The sequence below is a fragment of the Haemorhous mexicanus genome, chromosome 3 (genome assembly GCF_027477595.1).
Source record: "Haemorhous mexicanus isolate bHaeMex1 chromosome 3, bHaeMex1.pri, whole genome shotgun sequence".
NCBI classification, from domain to species: Eukaryota; Metazoa; Chordata; class Aves; order Passeriformes; family Fringillidae; genus Haemorhous; species Haemorhous mexicanus.
In genome coordinates this window covers 59,036,378-59,062,054 of record NC_082343.1, presented here as the reverse complement: position 1 = coordinate 59,062,054, position 25,677 = coordinate 59,036,378, and the positions used below count along the sequence as shown (strand labels likewise).

At 38.5% G+C, this 25,677-nt stretch overlaps 1 protein-coding gene across 4 annotated transcripts in view; it reads left to right on the top strand.

Moving 5' to 3' along the window:
• The window catches only part of PLEKHG1 (pleckstrin homology and RhoGEF domain containing G1), a 126,197-nt gene that overhangs the window by 18,068 nt on the left and 82,452 nt on the right, over positions 1-25,677 (top strand). For all 4 annotated transcript variants that reach the window (XM_059841978.1, XM_059841980.1, XM_059841982.1 and 1 more), the window contains exon 3: positions 19,197-19,271. In XM_059841978.1, coding sequence (XP_059697961.1) covers positions 19,223-19,271 — 49 coding nt within the window. In that variant the 5' untranslated portion in view covers positions 19,197-19,222. The remainder of the gene's footprint in view (positions 1-19,196; positions 19,272-25,677) is intronic.

Here is a 25,677-nt window from a genome sequence, read left to right as displayed (position 1 = left end):
GAATTATGTTCTGTCCACTTGACCCTTTGTAAAAGTAAATATTTTTATTAGTTATGTTATGTAGGAATTTGAAAAAATATTTAATATATGAAAAAAGCCCCAACCTTTGCATAGTTAGCTTCAGTTGCAGAAGTGTAATACATCAAATGATCTTATGTTCTTGATTAATGACTTTCTATTGCATTAAAAATTATACCAGTGTGGGATGTGATAAGAGACATAACTTTTTCTTTGTTTTCCTTTTAATAAGAAACTATTTCTTTTTCTTCCTTGTTCCCTCCCAGAATTGTGTTTGCCAAACCACAGACATTTCAGCCCTCACTCCTTTCCTTCAGCTGTGGCTGTAAACTGCACTTCCATGGTAAATCCACCTGGATGATATTTGCTTTCCACATAATTTAAGCGTGTTAAGTTACTTAGTAAAGATAGCTATATGTTTTGACTGTGCTCAAACAGAGGTTAAGGTTTATTGGAGATGTAGATTCTAATCCTGTTTTCAAGGTAGAATAGAACAGACTGTAATATCATCATTTTTATATTTATTTCTTTTATGTAGAAATAGATTTCTTAGGAAAAATACCCTCCATGCATCACAGGTTTAAACACAAATGTTGCTTGTTTTGTGCTGGTATGAGAGTGAGTGGATATCTTTTAAAATACACAATGCAGCCTTTTAACTAAGGAAAGGCATTGGACTTAATGAAATGTTACACTTGACAAATTATTTTACAAGTCAAGCTGGTTAGGAATTTTTCAGACAAAAATATTTGTTGGAAAACAACAATTTATTGAAAACGGAACATTTCACACAAGTGTTTTTTGAGAAAACTATCAGCAAGAGAAGTTTTTCAGATACAGGATTGTAAGAAAACCTGTTTCAGTTCCGTGGAAAAATAACAATGTAACTCAAGTGAATACTATCTCTCTGGAAAGCTCTGTCTCTATTTTTAATTATACTTTCTTTTTGAATTAGAGTCCTTCAATGATCTCTAACTCTTTTTCACAAGGAACATGACTATTTTCAAAATTCTACTTTTTATTTTTCCATTAAGTGGGGAAGATGGCTTCCTAGTTGATTCTAGTCTATTGATGTTCATTTTTGCAAATTGTTCCTATGGAAAAGAGAGTCTTCCATTGTTTTAATGCAAACTTGCTGACAAATGGCAGACATGGCATGACTCAAGTCATGACAAATTATTTCCTCTGTTCTTTTTCATTCCCCATTTGACATGTATCAAAATCTGCTGGTGACTTATCAGCAAAGTTACGACTTACTCCTAATTCTTATAAATTTTATCTGTCCCATTTGTTGTTGTTGTTATTATTATAATTGGTCTAAACTGTGTTGCTTATGTAATAGGCACTGTAAGTGCCTGTCTCTTTACTGGATGTGCCATGGTTGAGGGTTTATTAAACTTCAGGGTGAAGTTAAGCCTTTCAAAAGACTGTGCTATCAGAGTAGACAGTTTTTGATCAAGTGGGTTGCAGGATAATTGAGCAATGCTTGTGCCAAATCTGTCTAGGATCTAAACCAAAAATACAGAGTTTTTGTGTTTATTTTGGGAATAGGTTTGTAGTTGTACGTTTGCCTTGTACAGCAATATTTATGAGAAATGACATTGAAGTGGACTTTAAACAGCACATTATAATATAAAATGTTACTCTGTCTCTGAAGCACATCTGGTAATGCAAGATGTAAAGCTATTAATTTGGTCAGGACAATGAGTTCTTTATGAATTGGGACTAGCCCATTGAAATGAGTTTGCTCCTGAATTAATGATGATGGAGGGTGGGGAATTTGGAGTAATGACCATCTGCTGGGTTGTTGATGTCCAGCAGGCTTTAAGAGACAGAGTGACGCCTGTGGTAACATGCTTGGGCAAATCTTAATTTCTGTATTGTTACTAAGCATAGAACAAGGAAACAAAAGCTGGATGAAACTGTAAAATTTAGGTAATTTTTGTGTGAGTGAGAGGACTGTCTTCCAAGGGTTGAAGCTTACTATTATTCTCCATTCCTGAGAACAGCTTGGTTTGATTCCCCCACCAGCCAGGAGAGATGAGAGGCAAAAACCTCAAATGCTTTTTACTTTAGGGGCTGGAGGAGCCCCACACAAGTGCTGTTGTGCTTCATCTCCTGTGGTGCAACAGTGCATATGTGATAAACTGAGTCCTCAGCTCTTCATCCCTGTTGCTCTTCATCCCTGTTGCTATTCATTCCGTGTACCTAAATGGCTTCCCAAGATGTAGTTTATCTGCCTGAAACTCTAAGTCTCATGAAGCTCTTTAACAGCCTTTTTGCACTGAGAATGGTGTACATTTCTTGAAATTGTTGAATCATACTTTGTCTTACCCATACCTTTATGAGACATAAAGATACTTGTGTAAATTCTGTAGTGTGAATAACTGTATAAATGAGGGAGGCATGAAATTCCCCTGCACAAGTAATTTCTTTCCCTGCTTTCTTGGATATTAGTCTTCAAGGTGAGTGTCATAAGCTGCTGCATGCTTGCTGGAAATGAGATTAGTAGCTGGGGGTTTTCCTTAAAATGAACTGGCAGTACTGGTACAAAAATATATGCTTCTTCCTGTACATGTGGAAAGCACAATGTAAACACACATCTATTTATAAGTAGGCATCATACAAATATCTTAATATCTCTATAGTATCATGCTTCCTGCCATTGATCTTTATCACTAAAAGTAAACAAATAAGTTTTCCTTGATGATTCTTATATGTTAGTCTAGGATTGCAAACATCTACTTCTAGAAATGCTGCTCATGGTAGATATCATGAAGATTACAGCATCCATGGTGTTCTGATATGATTGGATGGGATATTTTTGAAGTGTATTTCATACTCTGTTTGAAGTGTTCGTTTGGATATAGGGTTTTCCCTGCAGTCTACAGTAGCAGGCTCCCACTTGGGAATAGGTGGAGTGCAGCCTTCTTGGGGGAGGCACGAGTATCCCAGAGGAAAAGTGGAATGTAAAACACTACCCAATAATCAGGCACTGGGGGGGACCTGTGGGCCATCTTCTTCAGGCTCTGCATTTGTAGAGCATTCAAGTGCTCTTCCTAGGAGATTTCTTTTCCTTTATTGCAGCTAAAAGGTTGATAATCTTTTTTTCATTTGGTATCTTCTTATAATCTTACTAAGTGTGCACTCTGATGCATCAGTTAAAGTAGATCTTTGATGGAGTTCTTGCAGGGTAGAAAAAGAGCAGGACTGCAAAAAAAAAAAAAAAAAGCAGAATATGTATGTGGTTGAAATGGACTTTATTATCTATTTCCATGTTAATACATGCTTGAACTGGTAAAAGAAAAATATATTTTTCTAGGTACTTCTCTGAAAAGTAGAGCAGTTCTCCTATTTCCTTAGAGAAATATGCTGAATCTTCAGCTTCAGAGATTTGAGGCTGGTAGTTACAGGTAATCTGTTTTAGTTAGTAACTTTTGTCACAAATTAATTAATTGAATAGTTGAGTTTCTGTGTAAATTTTGCTGACAGTTAACTTTGGAAAAAGAAAAAATAAATCTAGACATACTGTAAACGTTATGCTAATTCGACCCATCAGAATTTACATGATTCAAACCTCATTCCTTAGTTTTGTAGTTTTGTTTTTGGGGGTGTTTTGCCTGTTTGGTGGTAAGAACAATTTGAAAAAAGTATCACATAGTTTACATGTTTTAAAATAGATCAAACTTTTCTTAAATTTAGGTGTGAAAACTCAAAGCTGTCAAAAATAACTGGTAATTTTGAAGTTTGGAAGTTGCCTTAATGTTTTCTACAATTGCTTTTATTAAGTACCCTGGGTTCCTGTTTTCCACCAGTTGGGGTAGATGCTAAAATGACTGAACAGTTTTTTGAAGAGTTTGGCCTTGTTTTATAGCTATGATTCATTGCAACTTCTTCCCAAACTTTAATTGTTTTTGCTTAAATTATATTGCATTTGGATTTTAAAAGAAAATCTGAAGCCCCCAAACCACAAAAAATTCCCTCCCGTTAAGGATCTGCTTTACGTTTCATGCTGGCATTTGGCTGGTAATACCACAGGGATGCCCAGACTTAAACTGGTGTATGGAACAGCCAAAAGAGGACTTTGCTTGCTACAGGAGTGCTGGGTGACTGCCCCTGAATTCTGCTTGTGCAAAAATCTCTTGCTCTGACACAGTGGAAGGAGGCTTCCACCATTTGTTGGATACACAGGAGCTGAAAGTTGCAGAGAGAGATTTCTGGAAGTAGAGAGACAGAAAATTAAGCTTGCTTTTGAAAAGTTTGTATCTGGTCTGTTTTAAAGGTCAGGACTGAAAGGTGGAAGCAAATCCTGACCCAGTGGCATGTGCATATGGGAAGAGGAGTTCAATTGCATGTAATTATACTTTCTCCTCTGCAGAAAGTATGGTTGTCTTTTTTTTCTTTCTTCTCTCCCTGTTCCGCCTTTTATGCCAGCGTGTGTTTTTCTGTCTCCAATCAGAGTTCTTTAAGTCTTTGAAGTGTGTAATAATACACAATTAAGACAAAATTGTTCTAAACTATGTGTCAGTAAGTTTTTATGAGCATAGATGGCCTGAGAGGAGTGCTGTAAGGTTACACCTGTGTAAAATTCAGATGGGCCTAGGAGTGTTCCCAGGCCTGGGAGAAGATGGTCCATGATGGTCATATGTGCTGGGGTGATGTTGTTAAATGACAACCTTCTCCACAGACAGTTTCCAGGCATGACTCAGTCCCTAGTGCAGTTCAGCCATCACTTGAGAGATGGCTTTTATGTACCCTGTTTTGGAGACCAGGATTATTCATTACCGCAGAAGTGTTATTCTGTCCCAGCTTGCTTTTGCACCCAGGAGCACTTTTTGGGCACATCTAATGCATTAATTAAGAATAGCCTTCATTTTTCTGATGCTGAAACCCTGCAATGTGACCTCAGCATTTATTTAGAATGAGGGAATCTGCAGGTTGGTCCAGAAATCCCACAAGTGTTTTCACTGTAGGGAAGATCAAGGGTCACGTTTTATTTGACATCAGCACATCTTCTCAGTCAGCATTTCTCTGCAAATTTTTAGATCTTTGCTTTGGTAAGTTTGCTCTACAGAATTGCTATTGTTTATTTCAAAGTGAATGTCTTGATTGGGTGCTTTGTAGAGAGAAATGGAGGAGTTTGGAACTGGGAAAGAGGAAACAGAAGCGTTTGGAACTGACTTGGCACTTGGTAAATTAATATGCTTTGGTGGGTGACCATTGGGGAAAAAGTGATAGCTTGGTGGTACCTCTGGGAATACTGCAAGGATGTGGGAACAGTGACGGGATGAGGAGCAGATCAAGTAACTGTCATCAAATTTAAAGCAAGCAAATGCTTCTTCCCCCTTCTCCTCTTGCCTAAATGCAGTAAGGCTTAGAGGGTTATAGAAATTCATTTGTAGATCAGATAGAGTGGTTCCCTGCTTTTTGTGGTAATATGCATAGTTCTTAGAGTGTGTTTGAAATTCAACAGGGACTTTTTCTTTTTTTCCTGTAGCCTCACTGAACAGGCTGGCATAATCTCAGAGTGAAGCAGGGCCAGGTGGTTTCCTCACTCTGCTGTGCCTCTTGCTGAGTTAAGTGAGAACCTGGTGTTGTTAGTATGCACTCTGTGTGCCCGTGTTCCTCAGAGGACAAAATGTGGGCTAGGCAGCAAGAATGGAAGAGCTGGGGTTTTTATGTACTAAGGATGGTATTACATAACTTGAAACAGCATTATTGGAATACCTCTGTGTTGTTTCAGTAGATCAGTGCTTAATGTTTGAATGAAACATTGAGGTTTATAAATGGTTAGTTGTGTGTCTTGGCAGTGCTTTAGGTTTGCTCCCCAGTTACTAAACTCAGAAGAGTGTTTTGCAGAAAGTTCACATAAGTTATTTCTTCCCTTAAAAGTGGAAGAAAAGGAACTTTCATCTGAATTCACCGGGCTTAGCTCTGAGAATTCAAAAGGCTTTGGAAACTGGCTGAAGCTCTTGGTACTGACTTGAGTAATACCCCTTTGAATATTTACTTTAATCAAGCCTATTTAGAGATTCCCGCTCACACCCTGTCCCCATTTTTGTTGGTTTCCAGTACTAGATCAAATGACCAATGAAATACAAAGCTGTTTTCTTAAAAATAGATTCTTCTGGAGTTGTCAGTGGTATTGCTATAGCTGGATTTTGTTATTTTAGCACATAATAGGTATTTCTTTGTTTCTGTGTTTGAAAGATAAGTCCAAGTTATTTATTTTGTTTTCTGAGAAGGTGAATGAAGTATCAAAGTGCACAATGGCTCAGATTCCATGAAGTTGTTGAGAATTACTTATAAACAACTGATTGATCAAAACATGTCTCTTAGACTGATATAGAAAGGAGAAAAACATTCATCTGAAGGAAATCTCCTTTCCAATACTCTTAGGTCATGGTATTTTTTTCCCCATGTGTTTTTTCTGAATGGAAGTAATATTTTGGTCAGGGGCCAGTGAAGGTTTGCATTTGGCGATTCAGTGTTTACTAAGAAATTTGGCTCTTCTGGGAAAGAATAGTGGAGAGGTTTTATGTTATTATATAGGAGTTTCCATTTCTAGAGAATACAGCAGTTTAACCCAAAAGAAATGTTATTTCAACAGCTTGTCACCTGCTTCTGTCAAAATGGTCATTCAGATTCCTTCAGAAATTCTGGCAGGTTAAAGATTGTTACTGTAAGGGGTTTCCCTTTTACCAGTTTTAGTCTCCTAGACTCTGTACTTGTGCTGATCAAGTACGAGTGCTGAAATAATTTCCTTTCTGTTTCTAGTCCTATTTCATCTAATATTCCTTATTCTTTATAATCAATATGTTTAATGACTATATAAATGCATATGCTCTGTCAGAGATGAAGCAGGAATGTAATTTGAAACTGTAGTTTTTCTGTGCTCTGCCTATGCAGTTCAGTGCCACAGAAGCCAGTTGGACTATGCCTGCAGTTACAGAACTCTGAATTGAGGACGTACTTTTCAAAGCTAATATACAGCAAGAGGGCTCTGGCTTCTCCATCCCAACTACTTACAGTGCTCTGTAGAGAACTGCAGGCTTTGGCTCTAGAAAGCATGCTGTTTGCAAGCCATGCTTCAACAGTTGCACTCTGGAGTGGCTTGATAAATAATGGAGTGTTTTTACAGGAAATGTCCCAATCTGAGTTATGAGGCCATTCATTTGGGGAAATTGCAAGGGAATGTACTCAATGCTGATAGCTTGTCTGTTATTAATTTCCTCTTTTTTAACATGTGTGCACAGTGTGTATATAAATATGTATGCATATATACACATAGGTGTATGTATTCCCAAAGCAGGGAGAAGGAAAAGCTGGAGGAATGTGAAGGGGTCCTACAGTCAGCTGCCTGAGCCAGGGCTGGGGGACTGCCAGGTTCGACAGCGTTCGGAGCCTGGAATATGTCAGGGCTCAGAAAGCTTTAACTGTTGACTCTTTTATGTGATTTGCTGTGTTGTTTCCTAATGTTTCATACTCTGTGATGAAAACAAAACCCCAAAATTTTCATTAATGGTACTTCACTGCAGTCAGAAAGTTAGATGGACTTCTTCTGATGGCTGTGGGTGAAAAACCCGCAACAAACGTGTTTCAGAGGGCATGCCTAAGTAGTTATGCCTGGCTGTACTTTGGCTAGCCACTCAAATGACAATTTCTGGAAAAGCCAACTGAGTATAACTTGTCTAATAATTATAAAGTCTGCGTCTAAACCTCTCATTTCAGCAGTAATGCCATACTCAGGCAATTGCAGTTGAAGGAGACACACAAATGGACTTTGAAGGAGCCCGTTCTCCTCGTGGTGAATCTGTGTCTGTGTCTTTCCTTATAAATGTAACGGTGCCACTGTGTGTCATGGAGACAAAACTAATGAAGGGTCCGCATATAAAGCAATAATTATCCATTATTCTGGTTTTAAGTAGGCTTCCCCTCCATGAACATTCCCCTTGTCAGCAACGCCAAACCAAACATTCCTTTGTATCTTCCCCCCCTCCCTACCCCCCTGCTTTAACTCTCCTAAAGAATTTGCACTTGAAGGCGAAAATATCATTCTCTCTTCTTTACTTGGAATTAACATTGTTTAGAAAAAAATTTAAGAAAGTAAACTGACGTTCTGGACTGTGCTGACATTTTTGTCTTTCATCAGTATGACCTTAATCTGGAAGTTCTATGGTTTTCTTTTACAATGAGGTCTGAAGTTATTTCTTTGAAAATTTGCAGTGAATACGAACATATTACAAGTATTTTACAGAAGAGGTGTAGCAACCTAATTGGAGTTGATGCATACTGATTTCTCTGCTGTTAGCTAAATTGGAAGAAAAGCTGCAGTGCTTTTAAAAAATATGCACATGAGAGGATAAATTTGTGATTTTAATTTGGCGCAGAACAGCATTTTGTGGTTTGCTGTTTTTTGGTTTGTTTTTATTTGGGGGGGTGGGGAGGAGCTTTCAGAAACGTATTTAAGTGCAGAGAAGAAATACCCCTGAAACAGCTGATTTTGAATAGTACTTTTCTGTATTTATACCCTTGAAAAGCACGGGCTGTTCTGTAATCTTGGAGTATTTGCTTTTGGATGCACCTTATCTCTGTCAAGTTGTCAGGGTTTACACTGCATACTGGTTATGTGAGTTGAGGAAGATGTCATTCCCTATCTCAGTGCCTTGACTTTGGTCCTATCCAGAGTTTAAACATGTACAAATTTCATTCTTGCCATAGATAATAGCTTTCTACTGACCTTGACTATAAGGAATTTCTCTGTAAGAGGGCTATGAAGTTTTAATTTAAAATGAAGCAAGTCCCAGAAAAACCTTAATTATTATCATAGTCCTGTGATTTCAAGAGAAGCTACCCTGTGTAATAGACTCAGCCTGATGTCCTTACTAAGCGGATGGCAAGGTTGTTTCCTTTCTTCTGATGAGTAAGTGTGACAAAGTTAGTGAACTTTAGTTGAGTGTCAAGAAACTTCCTGAAACAGAAATGAAAAATACAAAAAGGAAGTGTCAGAGGGTGAAACACCTGCAGACATGGTAAGATTGTTTCTACCATCATTAGATCCAATTCTTCAGCTGTATTGGGATTCACTGGTATGTTATCCATCACTGTAATATTTATTCAGCACATAGGACTGGATTCAAGTAATTTAAGGCTTTGCATATTGTAGTTTATTTTCACTGTTACTTGACTTGTTTGCTGTAATCGGATTCCTTGGGCTCCAACAACAGCTTTGCTTCCTTGCAGCCTGTTTTGATTTTATTTCTTCCATGAAATGATGTACTTGCTCATCAGTGGTCTTTTCCAAGAGGATGTTTAGTGATACCCCAAGCACAGGCATCACATAAAAAGAGGAGTGTCTTTTTAAGTGCTACACAACCTGTCTAATACAGAATACAATTTGGAGGAGGCTTACAGCCTGCAAAAACAGGTACCAGGGGATCTTTACTATACCTGTCAGATGCAGGTCTGGAGGATTTTTTCTTTGTTTGTTTTGTTTGTTTTTTCTTGTATAAAAGAGAATGGGAATAAAAAACTGAATGTTAGGATGCTAGCTGGGTTATTACTCATTTGCTTGTTTGGTTTTTTAATATCTGGGAGTGGAGTGGAACAGCAGTAGCAGTCCTTGTCTTTAACCCAAAGTCTTAAAACTGTAACTGCTGAGCACAGGAGGCTTGAATATAAAAAAGACTAGAGGGGGACAGAATGTGAAAAAGACTAAAGAAGAATTCTTTGCATGTGTGCATCCCTCTGATTGTTTATTAGCCCAATCAGCATCTCTTCTAATTGTAGCAAAGTTCAGAGCTTTGAAAGGAATTTGAGTAATTCTCTGATAAACAATGCTGAAATTCTTTCCTCTTCAGTTTCCTTTTCTTAACCATGTGCACTATAAAGAAATCTCTGCTACTGAAGAAGTTTGACAGGTTAACATCCAGCTGTGGAATGTTTTGGAATTCTTTTTTCTTAATTTATTCAGCCAAAACTTTTGGCCTGGTAGTGAGGTTTAAGCTCTGCAGCTCACTAGATGAAATCCTAGAATGGCTTTGGTTCGAAGAGATCTTAAAGTCCATCTAGTTCCATCCTCCCTGCTATGGGCAGAGACACCTTCCACAAGACCAGGCTGCTCAGAGCTCCACCTAACCTGGCTTAAACACCTCCAGGGATGGGACATTCGCCACTTTTCAGGGCAGCTCCTTCCAGTGCCTCGCCACCCACAGTAATAAATTCATCTAAACCTATTTCCTTTCAGTTTGCAGCCATTCTCTCTTGTCCTGTCACTACATGCTCTTGTAAAAAAGTTCCTCTCCAGCTTTCCCATAGGCCTGCTTCACATACTGGAAAGCCACAATCAGGTCACCCTGGAGCTTTCTCTTCTCCAGGCTGGAAAACCCCAACTGTCTCAGCCTTTGTTCTGAGGAGAGGTACTCCATCCCTCTAATCAACTTGATGCCCCTCATCTGGACTTTCTTCAACAAAATACAAGACCTAATGCATTTGTAGTTGTATTTCTCTTGAGAAAGATGCAAGAAGAGGGGGTGCTAGTGACCAGTCAAAATACTTAATGTAAATTAACAAAAAAACCCCAAAACCCACTTTAAACTTTATTTTCCCCCATAAAGTCTGAACAGTTACCTGGAGTGTTCAGCTGGAAGAGTGGATGGTGAGCTAGGCAGAAGTGCAGCTGTAAACCCAACATCTGGAGACTGTATTTTAGGGTGACATAGTAGAAGGACTGTGTAAATTCTGAAGTCAGGTATTCATTTGTGGCAGCTGTCAGGGTTCTGGCCATGAGTTTGGCTGTTAGCACAATGTGAGGACTTGTACCCTTAAATCCTGCAGTCTCTTTAGTGCTGTAACTGGTCTATGTGCATAGTACATGCTTTTTGTGCTATTTCTGCACTTGGTGTATGCATTACTGAAGAGTCACAAATTAATGGTGCTGGAAATAAGCTCTTGTAATAAAGAAAATGTTGAACTGTGACTTCTTGTCTATGTTGAGGCATTTGGGTTTTTTTTAAATAGGTTTGTTTCAAATTCAGTTTTCTTTGTGTGGCCCTAATTAGCACTTAACAGTAGAAGTACTATTATCTGAAAAATGAAATCAGGAAGCAATGTAAGGAAAGCTCAGTTAAAAGATTTTATCTCTGTCTTTCTAAGAGTCAATAAAGAAAACTATGCTGTTGGTTGGTTTTTGCAGAGTAACTACATGTAATGCATTACGTGGGGCTCTTAATTTGCTCAGAAAATGCTTTGCTTAGAATACATTGTGTGCTTCACTGTATGGTTGTTGAGTAGCAGATTTCTTTGAGTAGATGACAACAGTATTTTGTGATAACGATAGCTGTTCTTGGCAGCTGTGACTTGCTACTGCTGTACTCACAACGGTCTGTGCTGGGACTTGCCTCTGAGTCCCTAAATATCTCGGGACTGACCTGCTTATCCTGCTTTTCCTTGGTTTTCATCAGTGTATGTCAGGCATGTCCTGTGCTGAGCCACTTAGTACCTAAGTCTGTCTGTTTTCTCAAGCTTAGATTCAAAAGAAAGTGTCTGAAGTGACAGACATTCTGTATGTAAGTGAAACATGATCTTTTGATGGATTTTTTTTTTCCTTTGTTCACGTGGGGGTTTTTAACTTTAATGAAGAGCTGGAAGAGCTGCTGAGATTAACTACACTGTACAAAGACATGAGAGAAGCAATATGTGTACAGAATTTGGAAAATGCCCAGTGCTTTACAACATAATTCTGTTCATTCTGGTTATAGGGAGTTTTGAAATATGCAAGAGGTGATATAGCAACTTAGCTGTCAGGCTACCCACCCCTAAATCCAAATTTGAGCGATAGGCACGACGACTCAGAATGATTTTTACCCCTCGCCCGACACGCTGACCAGGAGGGCGAGACGGGCTCTGCTGCGAGCGCTGTTTTGTCTCCCCTTGGAGCAGCGGCGAGTGCCACCTGCGGGAGCTGCGCTGGAAGCGGTGCCCGGCGGCTCCCAGCATCCCGGCAAGGATGCGCTGCCGCCGCTGCCCGGCGCCGCGCACGGAGCGACGCCTTGGGTGGTTTTCTGTCGGCGTGCTGCAGCGCAGCGTGATTCCTTGTCGTCTTGGGCAAAGCTGCGTGTGGAATAGAGAACGTGCTAAAAAATATTTTCAAAAATACTCGTCAGTGGTTCATTTTTACAGGAAGAGAAATAGCAGTGGTTAGTTATACTAAGGAATTTCCTACAAACTGCACGGAGATTGTTTGAGTTTGAAACACAGTGCTTCTGCTGAGCTGAGAAACTACTATGATTAGCACAGAGTTAATAAATACATGCAGGAAATACACGCATTTCACCAATTAAAGCGGATGTCTTTCTGCTTAGGCTTTGAGCATATGCTTCACAAGGATATTTGGGGAGTGTCAGTCAAGGTTTTGATCCCTCTTCCTCCTCCCACAAGACCCTGTGGGGAGTTTTCCTCTTTGTTTCACTTGGCATAGAAGCAGCATATGCTGTTTTAAGTAAGGAGCCTTGCAATGTGGTTGGACACAGACCAAAAGTTGAGTATAGCTCATCTCTTCTAGAAGTTCTATACAAAGTTTGAAGGAGAAAATATTGTGTCACATGCCCTTCTAGACCTCATATCCGGCGTTACTTTGTAAAAAACACACTGTCGTGCCTTGCAGACTGAAACGTGGTGATTAGCTGCTGAACTTGATCTTTTAGTGGGTTTGGAAAGCCATGACCAAAACCTTGGAATAGTGCTGGGAATGGATTCAAAAGTTGTAGAGACGGGAGGAGGAAGAAGACATACGTGTAGCAGTTAAACCACAGAGGAGCTAGGCAGCTCATTCCTTACATTAGAACATTTCTGATGTTTTTCACATTCAAACACTGTGAATTACAGTAAACCAGAATGAAAGTGACAAAGGGATTCTGTGATTTGGTCTTCGCCTGCTGGCAAAAAGTTAAGTATTTTGGAATGGAGCCACAGTATGGGTGATTAGCTCCAGAAACTAGGCAGAGGATGCTGTAGATGAAAGAAGAAGTGGGCAGGAGAGTGACGTTACTGTGACTTTTGTCAATGGGTAAGTGTGTAAAGGGGGCTTTGCTCCTTCTTGCCAATATAGATCAGAGGGTCTTGTTTGGACCAGCTCATCTCTTGCCACATTTGTCTTAAGTGTCACAGTTACTGCCTTTCTGTGGAAAAGAAAGTGAAAGGATGACATAGTTTGGGAATATCAGCAAAATCTGTAGCATCTTACCAAAAAAACCCCACAAAATCCAACCCCCAAACTCCAAAATCCCTCAAAGCTGAAACATTTTGGTATGTGCTGATGTGCAGGGGGGAAAAGACTGGAAGATTTTTGTGGGACATTGTTGTAGAAGGGAAGCTGTAACTCACACCCATGTCCAGAGTACTGCTGGAAGGGAATAAAAGGAGCCATTAGAATTCTGTGCAATTTTTGAAGGAATAACTATGAACTTGAAATAACGTTTGAATCTTAAACAGGTACTGCCATAATACTTTGGAAGGCTGAGGGATGGTGGTGAATAGGAGCAGAAATGAGGGCTTGGTTTATGTCCTCATAACTGCTATCCCTTAAGTCAATGTTATTTAGGGTTTCATTCAGTGTCACTTCTTGGTTCATGTGAAAGAACTGTGTTAGTGTTAGCATTTAAACTTGTTTTATGGTTTATGTGACCTGGGATCAATGCTATTCTAGTGGGGTTCAGAGCAGCAATGCATCTGCTCCAGAAGGGATTTTGTAGGCAAACAAATGGCAAAAACTAGATCAGGGACAGATGTCCTTATTCTCTAACAAATATAATATGCAGTGTTTAACGCTCAGATGTCAGAGTCTGAGTGTGTTGAAAGTATGAATTTTACCGTAGCCATCCTTGGAGTTTGGAGTTCATTGTGAAACCTGATAATGTGAGTGCTGGTTTTGGGGTTCTGTGACTTGTTTTGCATTCAGAAATGCAATATCCAGTACCATTCATCCAAGAAGGGTGGCTGTGCAGGCTGTCTCTGGGCATCTAATTGTCCTGTTATTTTACAAAATATTTCATGTCAAAAAAACTACTAATATCTATTTTATTTCTACCCCTCTTGCACCTTTTTTTTTTTTTTTTAATTGCAACAGAAAGAACTCATCTAGATAGTGGTTAAAAAATACACCAACAGCTGTGTTGACAGCACAGAATGTAATGTAGAATTTCAGGACTTCAGTTGTTTTACATGTATTGATGTGTGTACAAAGCACTGACTGTTTAATCTGTAAAAGGCTGCATTTAAAATTGTAATAAGGGAACATGTATCCTGATTGTGAATAAAGTGACCACAGCAGAATATTATATTAATGTTGATTGTGCCTGTGGAATCTGGGGGAGAAGTGCAGTGTCTGTCACTACAAAGTGACTGTATTTGGCAAGTTTAAGAAATCCAAGTTTCTTGAATATGATCACTTCCAGCTATTTGTAACAGATGTAGACTAAGGGCCAGGGGTTTGACACAAAGGAGGAGGGTCAGGTTAGATTTTGGTTAGTGATGATCATTGTTCGACATAAATGCATAGCTGAGCTCCATAGTTACATCTGCAAACAGTCCTGTGACAAACAATGGTCTCTTTCAAGCCTGGATGCTTTTTTGAGAGTATACAAATAAATTTTTCAAAGAATGAAAGTAGAACAGAAGTCTTCTCTCCAATGGAAATTTGTCCATGAAACTTTAAAAGTGAAAATTGTGATTAATAGTGATTTTGAATAGTTGAAAACCCTTACTGCTGGTTTTCTTTTATTTGGATTTTTTTTTTGCAAAGTACAGTTAATTAAAGAGGCAAGGAATATATTTGTCTGTGAAACACGAGTAATCCATATATTTTGTGAGCATGATTTTTTAAAAGTATTTTCTAGCCACCCATGTACTATAAATTTGAATGTTTTACTAATTCACCTACAGCACACTATTGGCTTAGATGCTGTGTTTAAAGGATCTTATGTTTTTCATAACGCTAAAGCTGATTTGCAGTTTTTAGCAGCTCAGGATTTTAAAGGCAAATCAATCTACTGGTAGGAACAAAAAATTTCTTGAACTAGGACCTCCCAGTATGCCTGTTTGGGTGGCCCTAGCTGATTATGGCCCATGAAAATGCATGGTCATACGTCTGACTGGTTTTGGTTGCTGTTAAAAGAATTTTGCTTAACTGAGCAATGTAAACAGTATAGCTGTGTTTATTCATAAATTATCAATGCATATGTATTTCAAGTTCTCTTACTAAGATGTTCTGTGAAAAAGTGCTCTAAGCAATAGGTAGCAGTTTTGACCGATGAATTCAAAAATACAAGGTACTTCATGGTCTACTAGAATAGCTGAGCCTGAGATTCAGAGAAAATTAAAACTATTCCAATAATTATATTGCAAAAGAGTATTTAGAAGGGTCTACCTGAAATGTACTTAAAAGCTTTAGGATACTACTACTACTACTAAGATTGTATGGATAAGTGGAAGTTATTTGTATAGAAAGCAAGCAAGCCTTATTTCCTTTTACGTTTACTAGCAAGCTTGTACCCCAAATGCTGCTTTTTGACTGGAATTTACATGAGTCCAGCTTGGCCTTACTGCAGAGAGAGGGAGATTTAGTTTCCTCATCTGATTAATAGTTTTTGTCAGAGATTTCCTTCCTAGATTTAAAGGAGGAATTTTATAAATAAAGGAATGCTCAACAGTGACTTCTGTTTTTTCAATAATTCAGAACTTGGTGTGTTGCAGAAAACAACAGCAGAGTTCTGTATTTCTTTTTTTTTTAAAGTTTTTTAGTATATTCTGCAATTTCTAGCAATAGCATGGAACTGGTTTGCATTAATGAGACAGAAAGGGGGAAAGGTATTTTTAACAATATATAGATTTGTGTACTTTTTAAAGAATTAATAAAATACTTTTCTGTGCCATGTTACTGGACCTCAGTTTTTAGATGTAATGTTTTCAGTTGACAATGAATTGGAAAAGTTCTGAAGACTGTGTCGTGTTTGCACCTAGTTGTGCAATTCTGGCATAACTAATCTCCTGTAAGCTTTAGAAAAAGCAGCAACAAATTTCAGACTGTTTCATTACTGGAAACCATTACAGACAGTGACAAGAATATTTTGGGGGGAAAATTCTTTATGGAAAGGGTTTTTCAAGCATTGAAACAGGCTGGCCAGGGGAGAGGTGGAAATACATGGAGATTAAAAGACACATAGATGGGGCACTTAGGGACATGGTTTCGGGGTGGACTTGGCAGTGTCAGTTTACCAGCTGGACTCATGGATCTTGGAGGTGTGAGAGTTTTGAGACATTGTTCTGAAGCTGCACTTTTCTAGGCACAGAGGCTGACTTTCTTTGAAGTGTTGTAGCCATGTTAAGCCCTTGCTATCATGTTTTGTAATGCAGAGCTGCTAAACTGGCAAGTCTGTAGAAAACCATTGTAGTTTTTAAACTGTAGTTTTTAAAATTGCCATGGATTATCCAAATGATCTGTTGAGACAGAGTTGTTGCAGCAGTGGCAGGTCTGAACCTGTTCAATAAATACCTTGGTTTGTGTGCAGTAATTGAATGATCCAGCTTTCAAGTTACTATTCCATTATTAAAAATGACAAGGTCATTCAACACCCATTTGAATCCCACTTGGTTTTGTACTGGGGAATGATAGGTCATATTCCATAGCAAGGGATAAGCACAGGAACTCCATTAAATTCGGATAAATGACTGTTGGGGTGTGTCTTACTTGCAGTAAAATTGCTCTCTGGTTTTGAGTTTAGATAACAGAAAAGCAAGGCTGTCACTTCCTTAGAAGGCCAAGTAGAAAAGGCTGGCCTACTTTAGACAAGGAAGGGTTTGACTTATGTAAATAAAAATCAGGGCAGAAGAGGCAAGAAAAAAAGGTCTTTTTTTCTTACTTGTATTTCGCACCTCTGCAAAATGTTAGTGAAGAAGCCCAAAATTATTTCTGAGACTTGTGATTTATTTTCTTTTTATTGTCATTAATATCTCAGTAAGTGACTCTGTGAGCATTTTCATGGTGAAGTTTACTCAACATATTTATTTCAAGTCTATGCAACTCCAACCAACCAAAACCAGAAAACAAATATGTGGATATCTGTGTTTTTCCATTTTTAACATACTTTTTCCTGAATAGGTGATATTAAAAGATTTCTTTAAAATTTAAATAAAATGGTTTTTGTATTTTAAAATTATTCACAGAAAGAAAATACAGTATTTATTGATGGAATTTCTCATTTCAAATATATTGTGTGATTAACTGGTTCCTGTCAACTTTACTAGTTAATCATTGGATAGCTGAAATTTGATTTATAAAGCTGTGTAATGTTCAGAGAATATGTAGTGCATCATTGAATGCAGAGGGTTAGACACGAGCTTGCCAAGTTTTAGAATTAGTTGGTGTATTTGTTCTAGCTAACTGCTTAGTGATGATAAGCATAGATAATTAAATCTGAGTAATCTGTTTGAAGAACAAATTCATTTTTTAATTGTCTTGTGGAGAGCAGGTTCTGTTTTACAACAGATTTATAAAGGAGTTTGGAGACCCCAAGGTTTTTACAGTTGTTTAAGCCTCTGTTGTGGTCACACTTGTTTGTTCAGTTTGTGGCACTGTCCAGCTGTGTTTTATGAACTCATAAACCCAGACCTTCAGGTGGATAAGCATTACAGCTATTAATTTGGGGGAGTTAGAGAAGATGTTTAGCTAGCTCACAGTATGTGTACTGTTGTGTGGATGAAACGTCTATGTTAAGGACAAAGTAATTCCTGAGTAAGACATGGTGGATTTAATCTTGAGTAGAGATTAATTGGCTGATCTAGAAAATCATATAGAAAATCTAGCAGAATTTCCATCAGCTAAATAGAAACTAATTTCTACCCTAAGAAGTGCTAGTGGAGTGTAGCTTCACTTGTGTCTAATGTTTCTAAGTATTTTACATATTTGTGAATTAAATATGACACATATACTTGCCCTGGATAACACACCTGAAATACTATTTCATGACTTAAACAGCTTAAGAGCTTAAGAAATCCTACAAATTTTGTATAGCTTGGTTGTAATGTAAACCTAAGATCTTTATTGGACATTAGGGCAGAAATGTTTTCATTTTATGTCTGAGGATAGGATTCAAAACAAGCTATATGAATTTGAAAGCCAAGTAATTTAAGAAGGGAGGAAAAAAGGGCCATTTATTTGAGTTTAGTCTCGGTTCTGCTGCAGGGTTATCCAGGGAGGTCTCCAATAACTCTGGATCTGATGGCTGTCTTGAAAACTGCATGCCAAATCTTCAAAATTCATTAGGAATTAGGGTCCTTATGTGAATACTTCTGATGCTGTGCAGTCTGTACAGTGCTGTACACATCACTGAACTGTGTGAATTGTCAGCTGAGGTGAAGTCCCATCTGGCACACAAACTCCTTCAGACAGAGAATCATCCTTGTTCTGATTTGTCTGGTCTTGGTGCATCCTGTCTGATCTTGAAACTTTGATTATGTAAAATGGAGTGTCAGCATTGCTGGTGATGGGAAAGTATTCAAAGGTGCTGGAAAGGAGGATACAAAATCCCAACCAGTGTATGGTGGCCAGATGTTGACCGCTGGCCAGTACCACAGAGGGTACATAAGGTTGCTGTAAGAGGAGATGTGTTCACTGCCTTCCTGAGAAGCCTTTTCTTCTCTGCCCACTGCTGTGCTGGAAGAAATGTTGGTGCTCTACAGTGCAGTAAAGCTTTAAGTTAGTGGGATTTTCTGTTTGATGCAGGCTGCTGTGACCCTCCAGATGGTCACTACATGGTTAACTTCAGCAGTACCTGAGTGTAAGCAGCTCTTCCATCTCAGTTCATAGACCTCTCACTCGAAATTACTTGAGGCAGAAAAATGTGTAAAATCAAAGGCAGAAGTGCACCAGATGTAATTAGTGCTCTCAGTATGAGAGGGTCCTTTTGTGCCTACCTACCTGGTAGAACATCCAACTGAGAGCCTCCTGAATGGTATTGCAGTTAATCCTGAGAGAAGTTTGTCTGTTTACACTTCTTACACACAGACACAGAAGTGATGAAAGCTGAAAACCCATCCTTCACAGGGGCTGTGGAGCAGGGGAGTGTCTTACTGGAACGTGCTGGTTTTGATGGAGAACTCTTCCTTTGCTTTGTGTCCATTAGGTTCTACTAAGCCTGTGTCTGCAGAGATGCCAGATAAAACACCAGGTGCTACAGAGCCTGTGCCCAGAAGTGAAGGTTAGTAGTTTTCTTCCATTCTTTTGTCTGTTGAAAAAAAAAAAGTATTTGGATTCAGTGAGGAATTTTTTGAAGTTAAAGACTGACTTTCCCTTTCTGGCCTTAATTTTAAGGGAGGGCTGAATTAATATTATATATGCATGTTTATCTAGATAGCAGGAAGTTTTCACTTGTCTTGGAGTAACCCCTCCATCCCTCCCTAGCCCAACATCCATGATTGTCCTAAAATACATAATAATGGGGAAGTGCACTGCGAGGATTTCAGCACTGGAGATGTTTTGTCCCATTTGTTAAAGAGATCTTGTTAACTTGAAGCCAGTTTTTTTGTATGGGATACTTGAGTCTCACAGAACCAAAGCTGACATGTGAGATGTGGGTTGATTGATACAAGGAGGAATTGTCCCTGTGATTTTCACTAAATCAGTGGAATCTTGAAATGCTCAGTCAGACTATTTTGTTTCCTCTTGAGGTCTCTTAATTTTGAATTCCCTCATCTGAAGGTTTGGTACTTGGTTTCAGGGAAAATTCATTCTTTGAAGAAAATTGTAACCCTGCCTAACTTGATTCCTTCCCCAGAATCACTGGATGTGTCATTAAAGCATTTTATAAAAATTTGTTATTTCATGTGAAGTGAAATTTCGTATTCCATTGTGAGGTGTTTCTGACAGTATTGTGTCAAAACTATAGGAGCTTTTGTATATCCTTGCTTTCTAGATCATTGCTGTCCTCAAACAAGGACTATATTAATTAAAATGTGTGGTTTAGTTTGAGTAAAGTTCACAGCTCAGGATTGTTTGTTTCGATGCCTCAAGACAGATGTCTCAAAATTTAGTTTTAAGTATTTTCATAGATTTTGAACCTCAGTTTTGGCATTTGAAAGGCATGGAGGAGCAAGCTGCAATAATAATTTCAAGAAGTGCATCAAATATGGTAGAGAAAGGTAATTCTCTTCATGTAAAGGGTATTAAATTATGCTTAACTGCAGAGGGCCTTTTTAAAATTTACTGTAAAGCTTAACATGTTACTGGGAGAACTCTCCACACAAGAGGAGAAGCAATTACAGCCAATCTTTTAAAGACTGAGCTCTCTCTGATGCACATGTTGTGTGTCATCCTTTTAAATAAATGCTTATGCTAAAAGCATTGGAGTGAGTTCACTTGAAGCAAAAGCCTACAATAAAATATAGCTGACTAAAATGACAAGATTATTCTGAATTTTTGTTTTCAAATTGCAGTTTCATTGTACTTTGTTGTGATAAGAGGTTCTGAAGTTATTCCAGAGTCTGTATGAAATATCCTTGCTCTTTTGGCTAGAGCAGGATGCTGATAATGCCAAGGTCACGACTTTAGCCCCTGTATGGGCCATTCACATTAGAGTTGCACTTGCTGATACTTGTGGGTCCCTTCCAACTCAGAATATTCTGTGTAATTTTGTGTGTGTGCTTTAACAAATGCAATGTTTACTAAAACAAAACTTTATCCAGATTTAATCTGGATGCTTTGTTTTTAATTGTTCTTTAGGAACTAATTTTTAGATGTTAAAAAAAAAATGAGCTAATGAATAATGATGAATGAAACTGCACTTAAGAGACCTGTTTTTATGTCTTGATGAAAATGCTCTAGTATAGATAAAACAGTCTAATGATATGAAGTCATGAGTGCTGGAAGTTAATGAGAGTTTGTGATGGTTTATTGTAATAAATACATTCAAAGATGTTATGATAATGTTTACCAAAAAAAAGATCACACATATATGACAGTGGCTGCTGCAGCATGGCTTACAAGATAAACTTCCATAGTTAGTCTTTAATCATATATATCTCTATTCAATTAGCATTTATACAGCTAACTGGTATGTAGAAATATTTTGCTGGTATGACTGAGTCAGAATTGAGAAGTGGGTGTTTCATTTCTCATGATTCAAATAGCAATCCTCCTTATATGCATAAACATTTATGTGAACTTTTGTAATTATTTCCAGAAATCATAACAACTTATTACTGCTTGTTTTTTTTCCCCAAAGAAATATTCTTGCAGTCATTGGTTAAAAGAAAAGAAAAAGGTGTATTTGTTGTTACAGATTTATAGCAATTAACCTCTAATGTTCATCAGGGTCAAGTTGGGTTGAGCAAAGTGTTGGCAAGTAACTGATTATCTGGAAACTTTGGAAAAGCCAGTGTTGCTTTAACCTAGCAGGGCCCCTCCCTGCCCCTGACCCACTGCTCCATATACTCCCGTAAAGCCATGGAGCACACAGGAGCAGACAATTGAGAAAGGAGTTTCCTGTAATTAAGTTACTGTAACTTAGTCCTTGACTCGAGGGTCCCCAGTGGGTGGGCAGACTGTTTGCTTTTCTGCCACCTCTTCTGTCAAACCTTTTAGAGTCAACAGTTGTATTTATAAATGTCAATGCTGGCTTTGTGCTATCAGGAGAAAAAACCCAGGACCTGGAGATTTGGTTGTTGCAAAGATGGAAGTGTATGCATATCACACAGGGAAAAATACTTTTCAAGAAGCTTGTCTAGTTATCAAGGAGTGGTGGACAAACAAATTAAAACAAAAAACTCCTACCATGATCCACGTATTACTATTTCTTAACTGGTTTCCTTTGGCAAAGCTATTATATTCTATTTACAATGGATGCATTTAGAACAATGTACTATGTCAATACCAGGAAGTGGATTGAGTGTATTTCTGGTTTAGCTTGCAAAGGAATTACCATTTTTTTCTGCTTGTGTTTGCTGAAAAGTCGCTCTTAAACTTCTAGTATAGTTAACCACTGGAAATGAGGCTGTGACAGGAGCACCCCAGCCACAGCTTGAATTCCTACTCTCTCCTTTAGAGAGGCTGCTGTGATTCACGGTGCTGCTCATGATGGTAGCTGGAGCTGAGGAGTTACTTATTTGCAAAAATTTAGGGGAATGACTGTAGAATTCTTTCACTACAAATTATCTGTCTGATAGGATTAAAACTTTTTCTAGCTTAACAAAATTTTGACGATACTGAAAATTTTTTCATAAAACACAAGGGTTTCATCCTGTGGATAGTGGATTCATGTTTTTGTCCTGATACCTGTGAACAGCTGTTCATAACATAGCTAGGCTTGCTTCAAAGAAACCAGATGAGGTCTACCTTAGTATCTATTTGGAAGATTCACAGACTCAGTTTTTGGGATATCAGTCAAGTGATACCTTAGCAGTAGCTTTATGCAAAACACTTAGAAAATATATATGGATGTGAGAACCTTTATTCAGTTTCTCCAGTTAGCTTGACTTGTTGTTTTTCTGTGCCTTAAGCAGGCATATTTGAAGAAGACACGAGGAAGTTAAATTCCCACAAAGTCTTCTTCCTTTCCCTCTTCCCACACCAACTTTTTCATTAAGTAAGAGGCATGACTTCCCACAGCTGGATCCTCTCTTACTGACTTCATGGTCCACACTTGCATCCTGAAGGAAACGAATGTTACACCTGGGCTTTATAAACAGCCAAAACTGACAAGTCCCTGTGGACAGCAAGCTTATGTCATTGTAAAATATTCTGCAGCAACAAGCAGTGGTTTTCCTTGCATTGTGTACCTGATGGCACTAGTGGGAGCCTGCCAGCTCTTTCTGTTGCTGCTTGTGATGTCTCATAGCATTTTGTTACTCCTCTGACTTAGCTTTGTGTGCTATTTTTGCTGTAATGTGCAACACTGCACAGGAAAAACGTGCAAGCACAGCCCCATGGATCATACACTTCAAATGCAGTGAAGAAAATAGCATCAGTATTCCTACTTCCAGATTTTGCCAAGGCTGACTCTTTCATGGCAGGAGTGCCAGGGTGTGGTTGTATGGGTTAGTAAGTGCTGCGTGCTGCCTTTTGTCCCAGCGCTGCGTGGGCTCTCAGTGCATCATGTGTAATGGAGAAAGTTGTTGTTGCACTTTATTGTTACTGCACCCCTTTTAAAGAAACACAGAAATAGATGGGAAAATGAAGCATCTTATCTAAAGCTTTTTCAGATCTTATGTGTATGTGAAGGAAATTATGGTGATAGTGCCCTTGTAGGCTTGATGGTACATCATTGGGCTGAGATGGGCACAAAAAAATTGTGTGCTGACACTGAGTGGGTGAGATGGAACATAAAAGGCCTTGGCTATTTATGCAGAAGGTGGTGGACATTGTGGACTTCCCTGCAAAATAATATTGTGAATTTTTAAAAATCGTGAGTTAAAAGGGAGACCAGAGAAGACATCTCCAAATAAATGAGCCATTGTAAACTAAGGAAAGGTCTTTAGCTGAAAATGGTTGGAAGCTAGAAAAGTGATGGGGGAAGCATAGTACATGCTTTTTATATCCTCACTATCCCCAGTAATTCAATCTTTCTGTGCCAGGTTATTAGTTACTCTTCATAGCCTCATTTTGCAGCAGCTTTTAATGCCCCCAGAATCATATCTTGATGGAGGAGGAAGTCTCTGTATAAAGACAGTATCTGAAATTCTTAACCCTAGTGTTTATAAAAGGAGGTGATGAAGCCTAAGTAGATTTGAAATCTGATTGGAAATGGGAGAAGAGCGAAGTGGAAGGGTGATGTTATTGGACATTTTGTTTCTGACTCCTCACTAAATTGTTGGCTTCCCTGTGCACGCTGCAAGAGGGTGGCACATCTTCCTTTGAAAAAGGGGTTGTAAGCTGTTGTCACAAGGCATAATGACTCTTGTCATAACTCTTGACGTGTGGGCGAGCCTCCAGCCCGCAGAAGTTGAGCATTCCCAGGAGCCGAAGGCAGTCGGTGTGCAGCCCCTGCGGGGTGCAGCACAGCTCATGTTCTCTGCTAGTGCCTGAGGCGTTAAACCACAGCCTTGAATCCACTGGCTGTTTTCCTGAAAGCACTTTGGTGAACTGCCTTAGTCACTGAGCCACTCTGGCTGGGTCCCACTTTCTTTCTCAGTCGCCAACAGGCTGAAACTGGATGGGCTTCTAAACTTCCTCAGCTCAGTGAAGAGGAGGAGGAGGAGGTGGCAGTCTTGATCTAGGGCAGTGAAGGGCAGTGAGAGGAAGACTGTTCTGGACATTGTGAAATGTTTGTGTACAGTAAAGCCTGCTCCCCATCAGAAGTGAAGATGCAGTTGCTGTAACGTAATGGTGATTAAGTCACTGATTACAAAGGTTGGGCCATTAACAGGTAGAATGACTTGTTCTTCAAATGCCGAGCGCTTTCCCTGGTGTCCTTACTGGCTGGTATCCTGCCAAAGATCAGTGTTCCAGTCATCCATGAATTATAAAAAGCTTATGTGGCCTGAACTGCTTAAACTTGAGGTTTGGAAATCTATGAAGGGTTTTTTTATATCAGTGATCCCATTTTCGAAGAACTACTTATATTTTTCTGTTTCAGTGGTAACTAATTCTTAGTTCTCAAGCAATTAAGAAGTGTAGCAGTTGAGTTTGATGCATTTTTTGCTTTTGTATCAATAAATTGCACACAATGTAAAATTATGTGTATAATATTTCACACATAATGTGCACATATTAAATAACCCGTTCGGGGTAGTTCAATATAGGGAGGCTAAATGTGGCTTACATGAAGCAGTCAAATGTGATGCATCTTGATGAAAACCAGCTAGTTTCTTTAAAGCCCTTCTGAGTCCTAATGTTATTAATTTATTTCTAAATTTATCTTTCAAATCAAGAGAAATATAATTCAAACATTCTTGGAGGAGCAAAGGTTCCTTGCTAGAGAAAAGAAAGAAGTGGCATACTAATTATCAGTGTATGGAAGTGTAAAAATTCCTTTTCCTATCAGGAATGATAAACAGCGTCTAATTATTGAATTTATTAATTATTTTGAGCTTAGCTGTGTATATAAAATGCTTGACAAAAAGATTGATTGAACACTCCTTTATAAATAGTTTTTTTAAATTTTTGTGTTATGTTTAGCATCTGTCTTGCTTATCACCTCAGAAATGTGCTGCTGATCCTAAAAAAAAAGCTATTGCAGGTTTAAAAATAAGCTTTTTGTGTTTAAAAATAATTTAAGTACCATAGCAGTTTTTGGAGAAGGTCCCAACCAGAAGTTACACTCTAATACTGGAGTCTTAGCTATTTATGACCTGGAGTAAAAACATAAATGTACTATTCTGTGATTACAGATCTTAGCAGTATGCTTTGCATCTGCTCTTTCTAGATTGGGATTGATAACCATTGCCTCTCTTGAGATTCTTTTACTGGGAAGACTTTGTCCCCAAACAGAACAGTTATTGTTGTTAAAGCAGCTACTAGGTGTTAAATTGCTGTTCTGCAATAATTGAAACAGCCTAAAAAGGCAGTTATAATGAAAATTGTCCTATTAAAAATGCTGAGTTAAAGTAGTTTCCTTTACCAGTTTCATAATGGCTTGTTTGGGGTTTTTTTTTTTTGGTGGTGGTGATTTG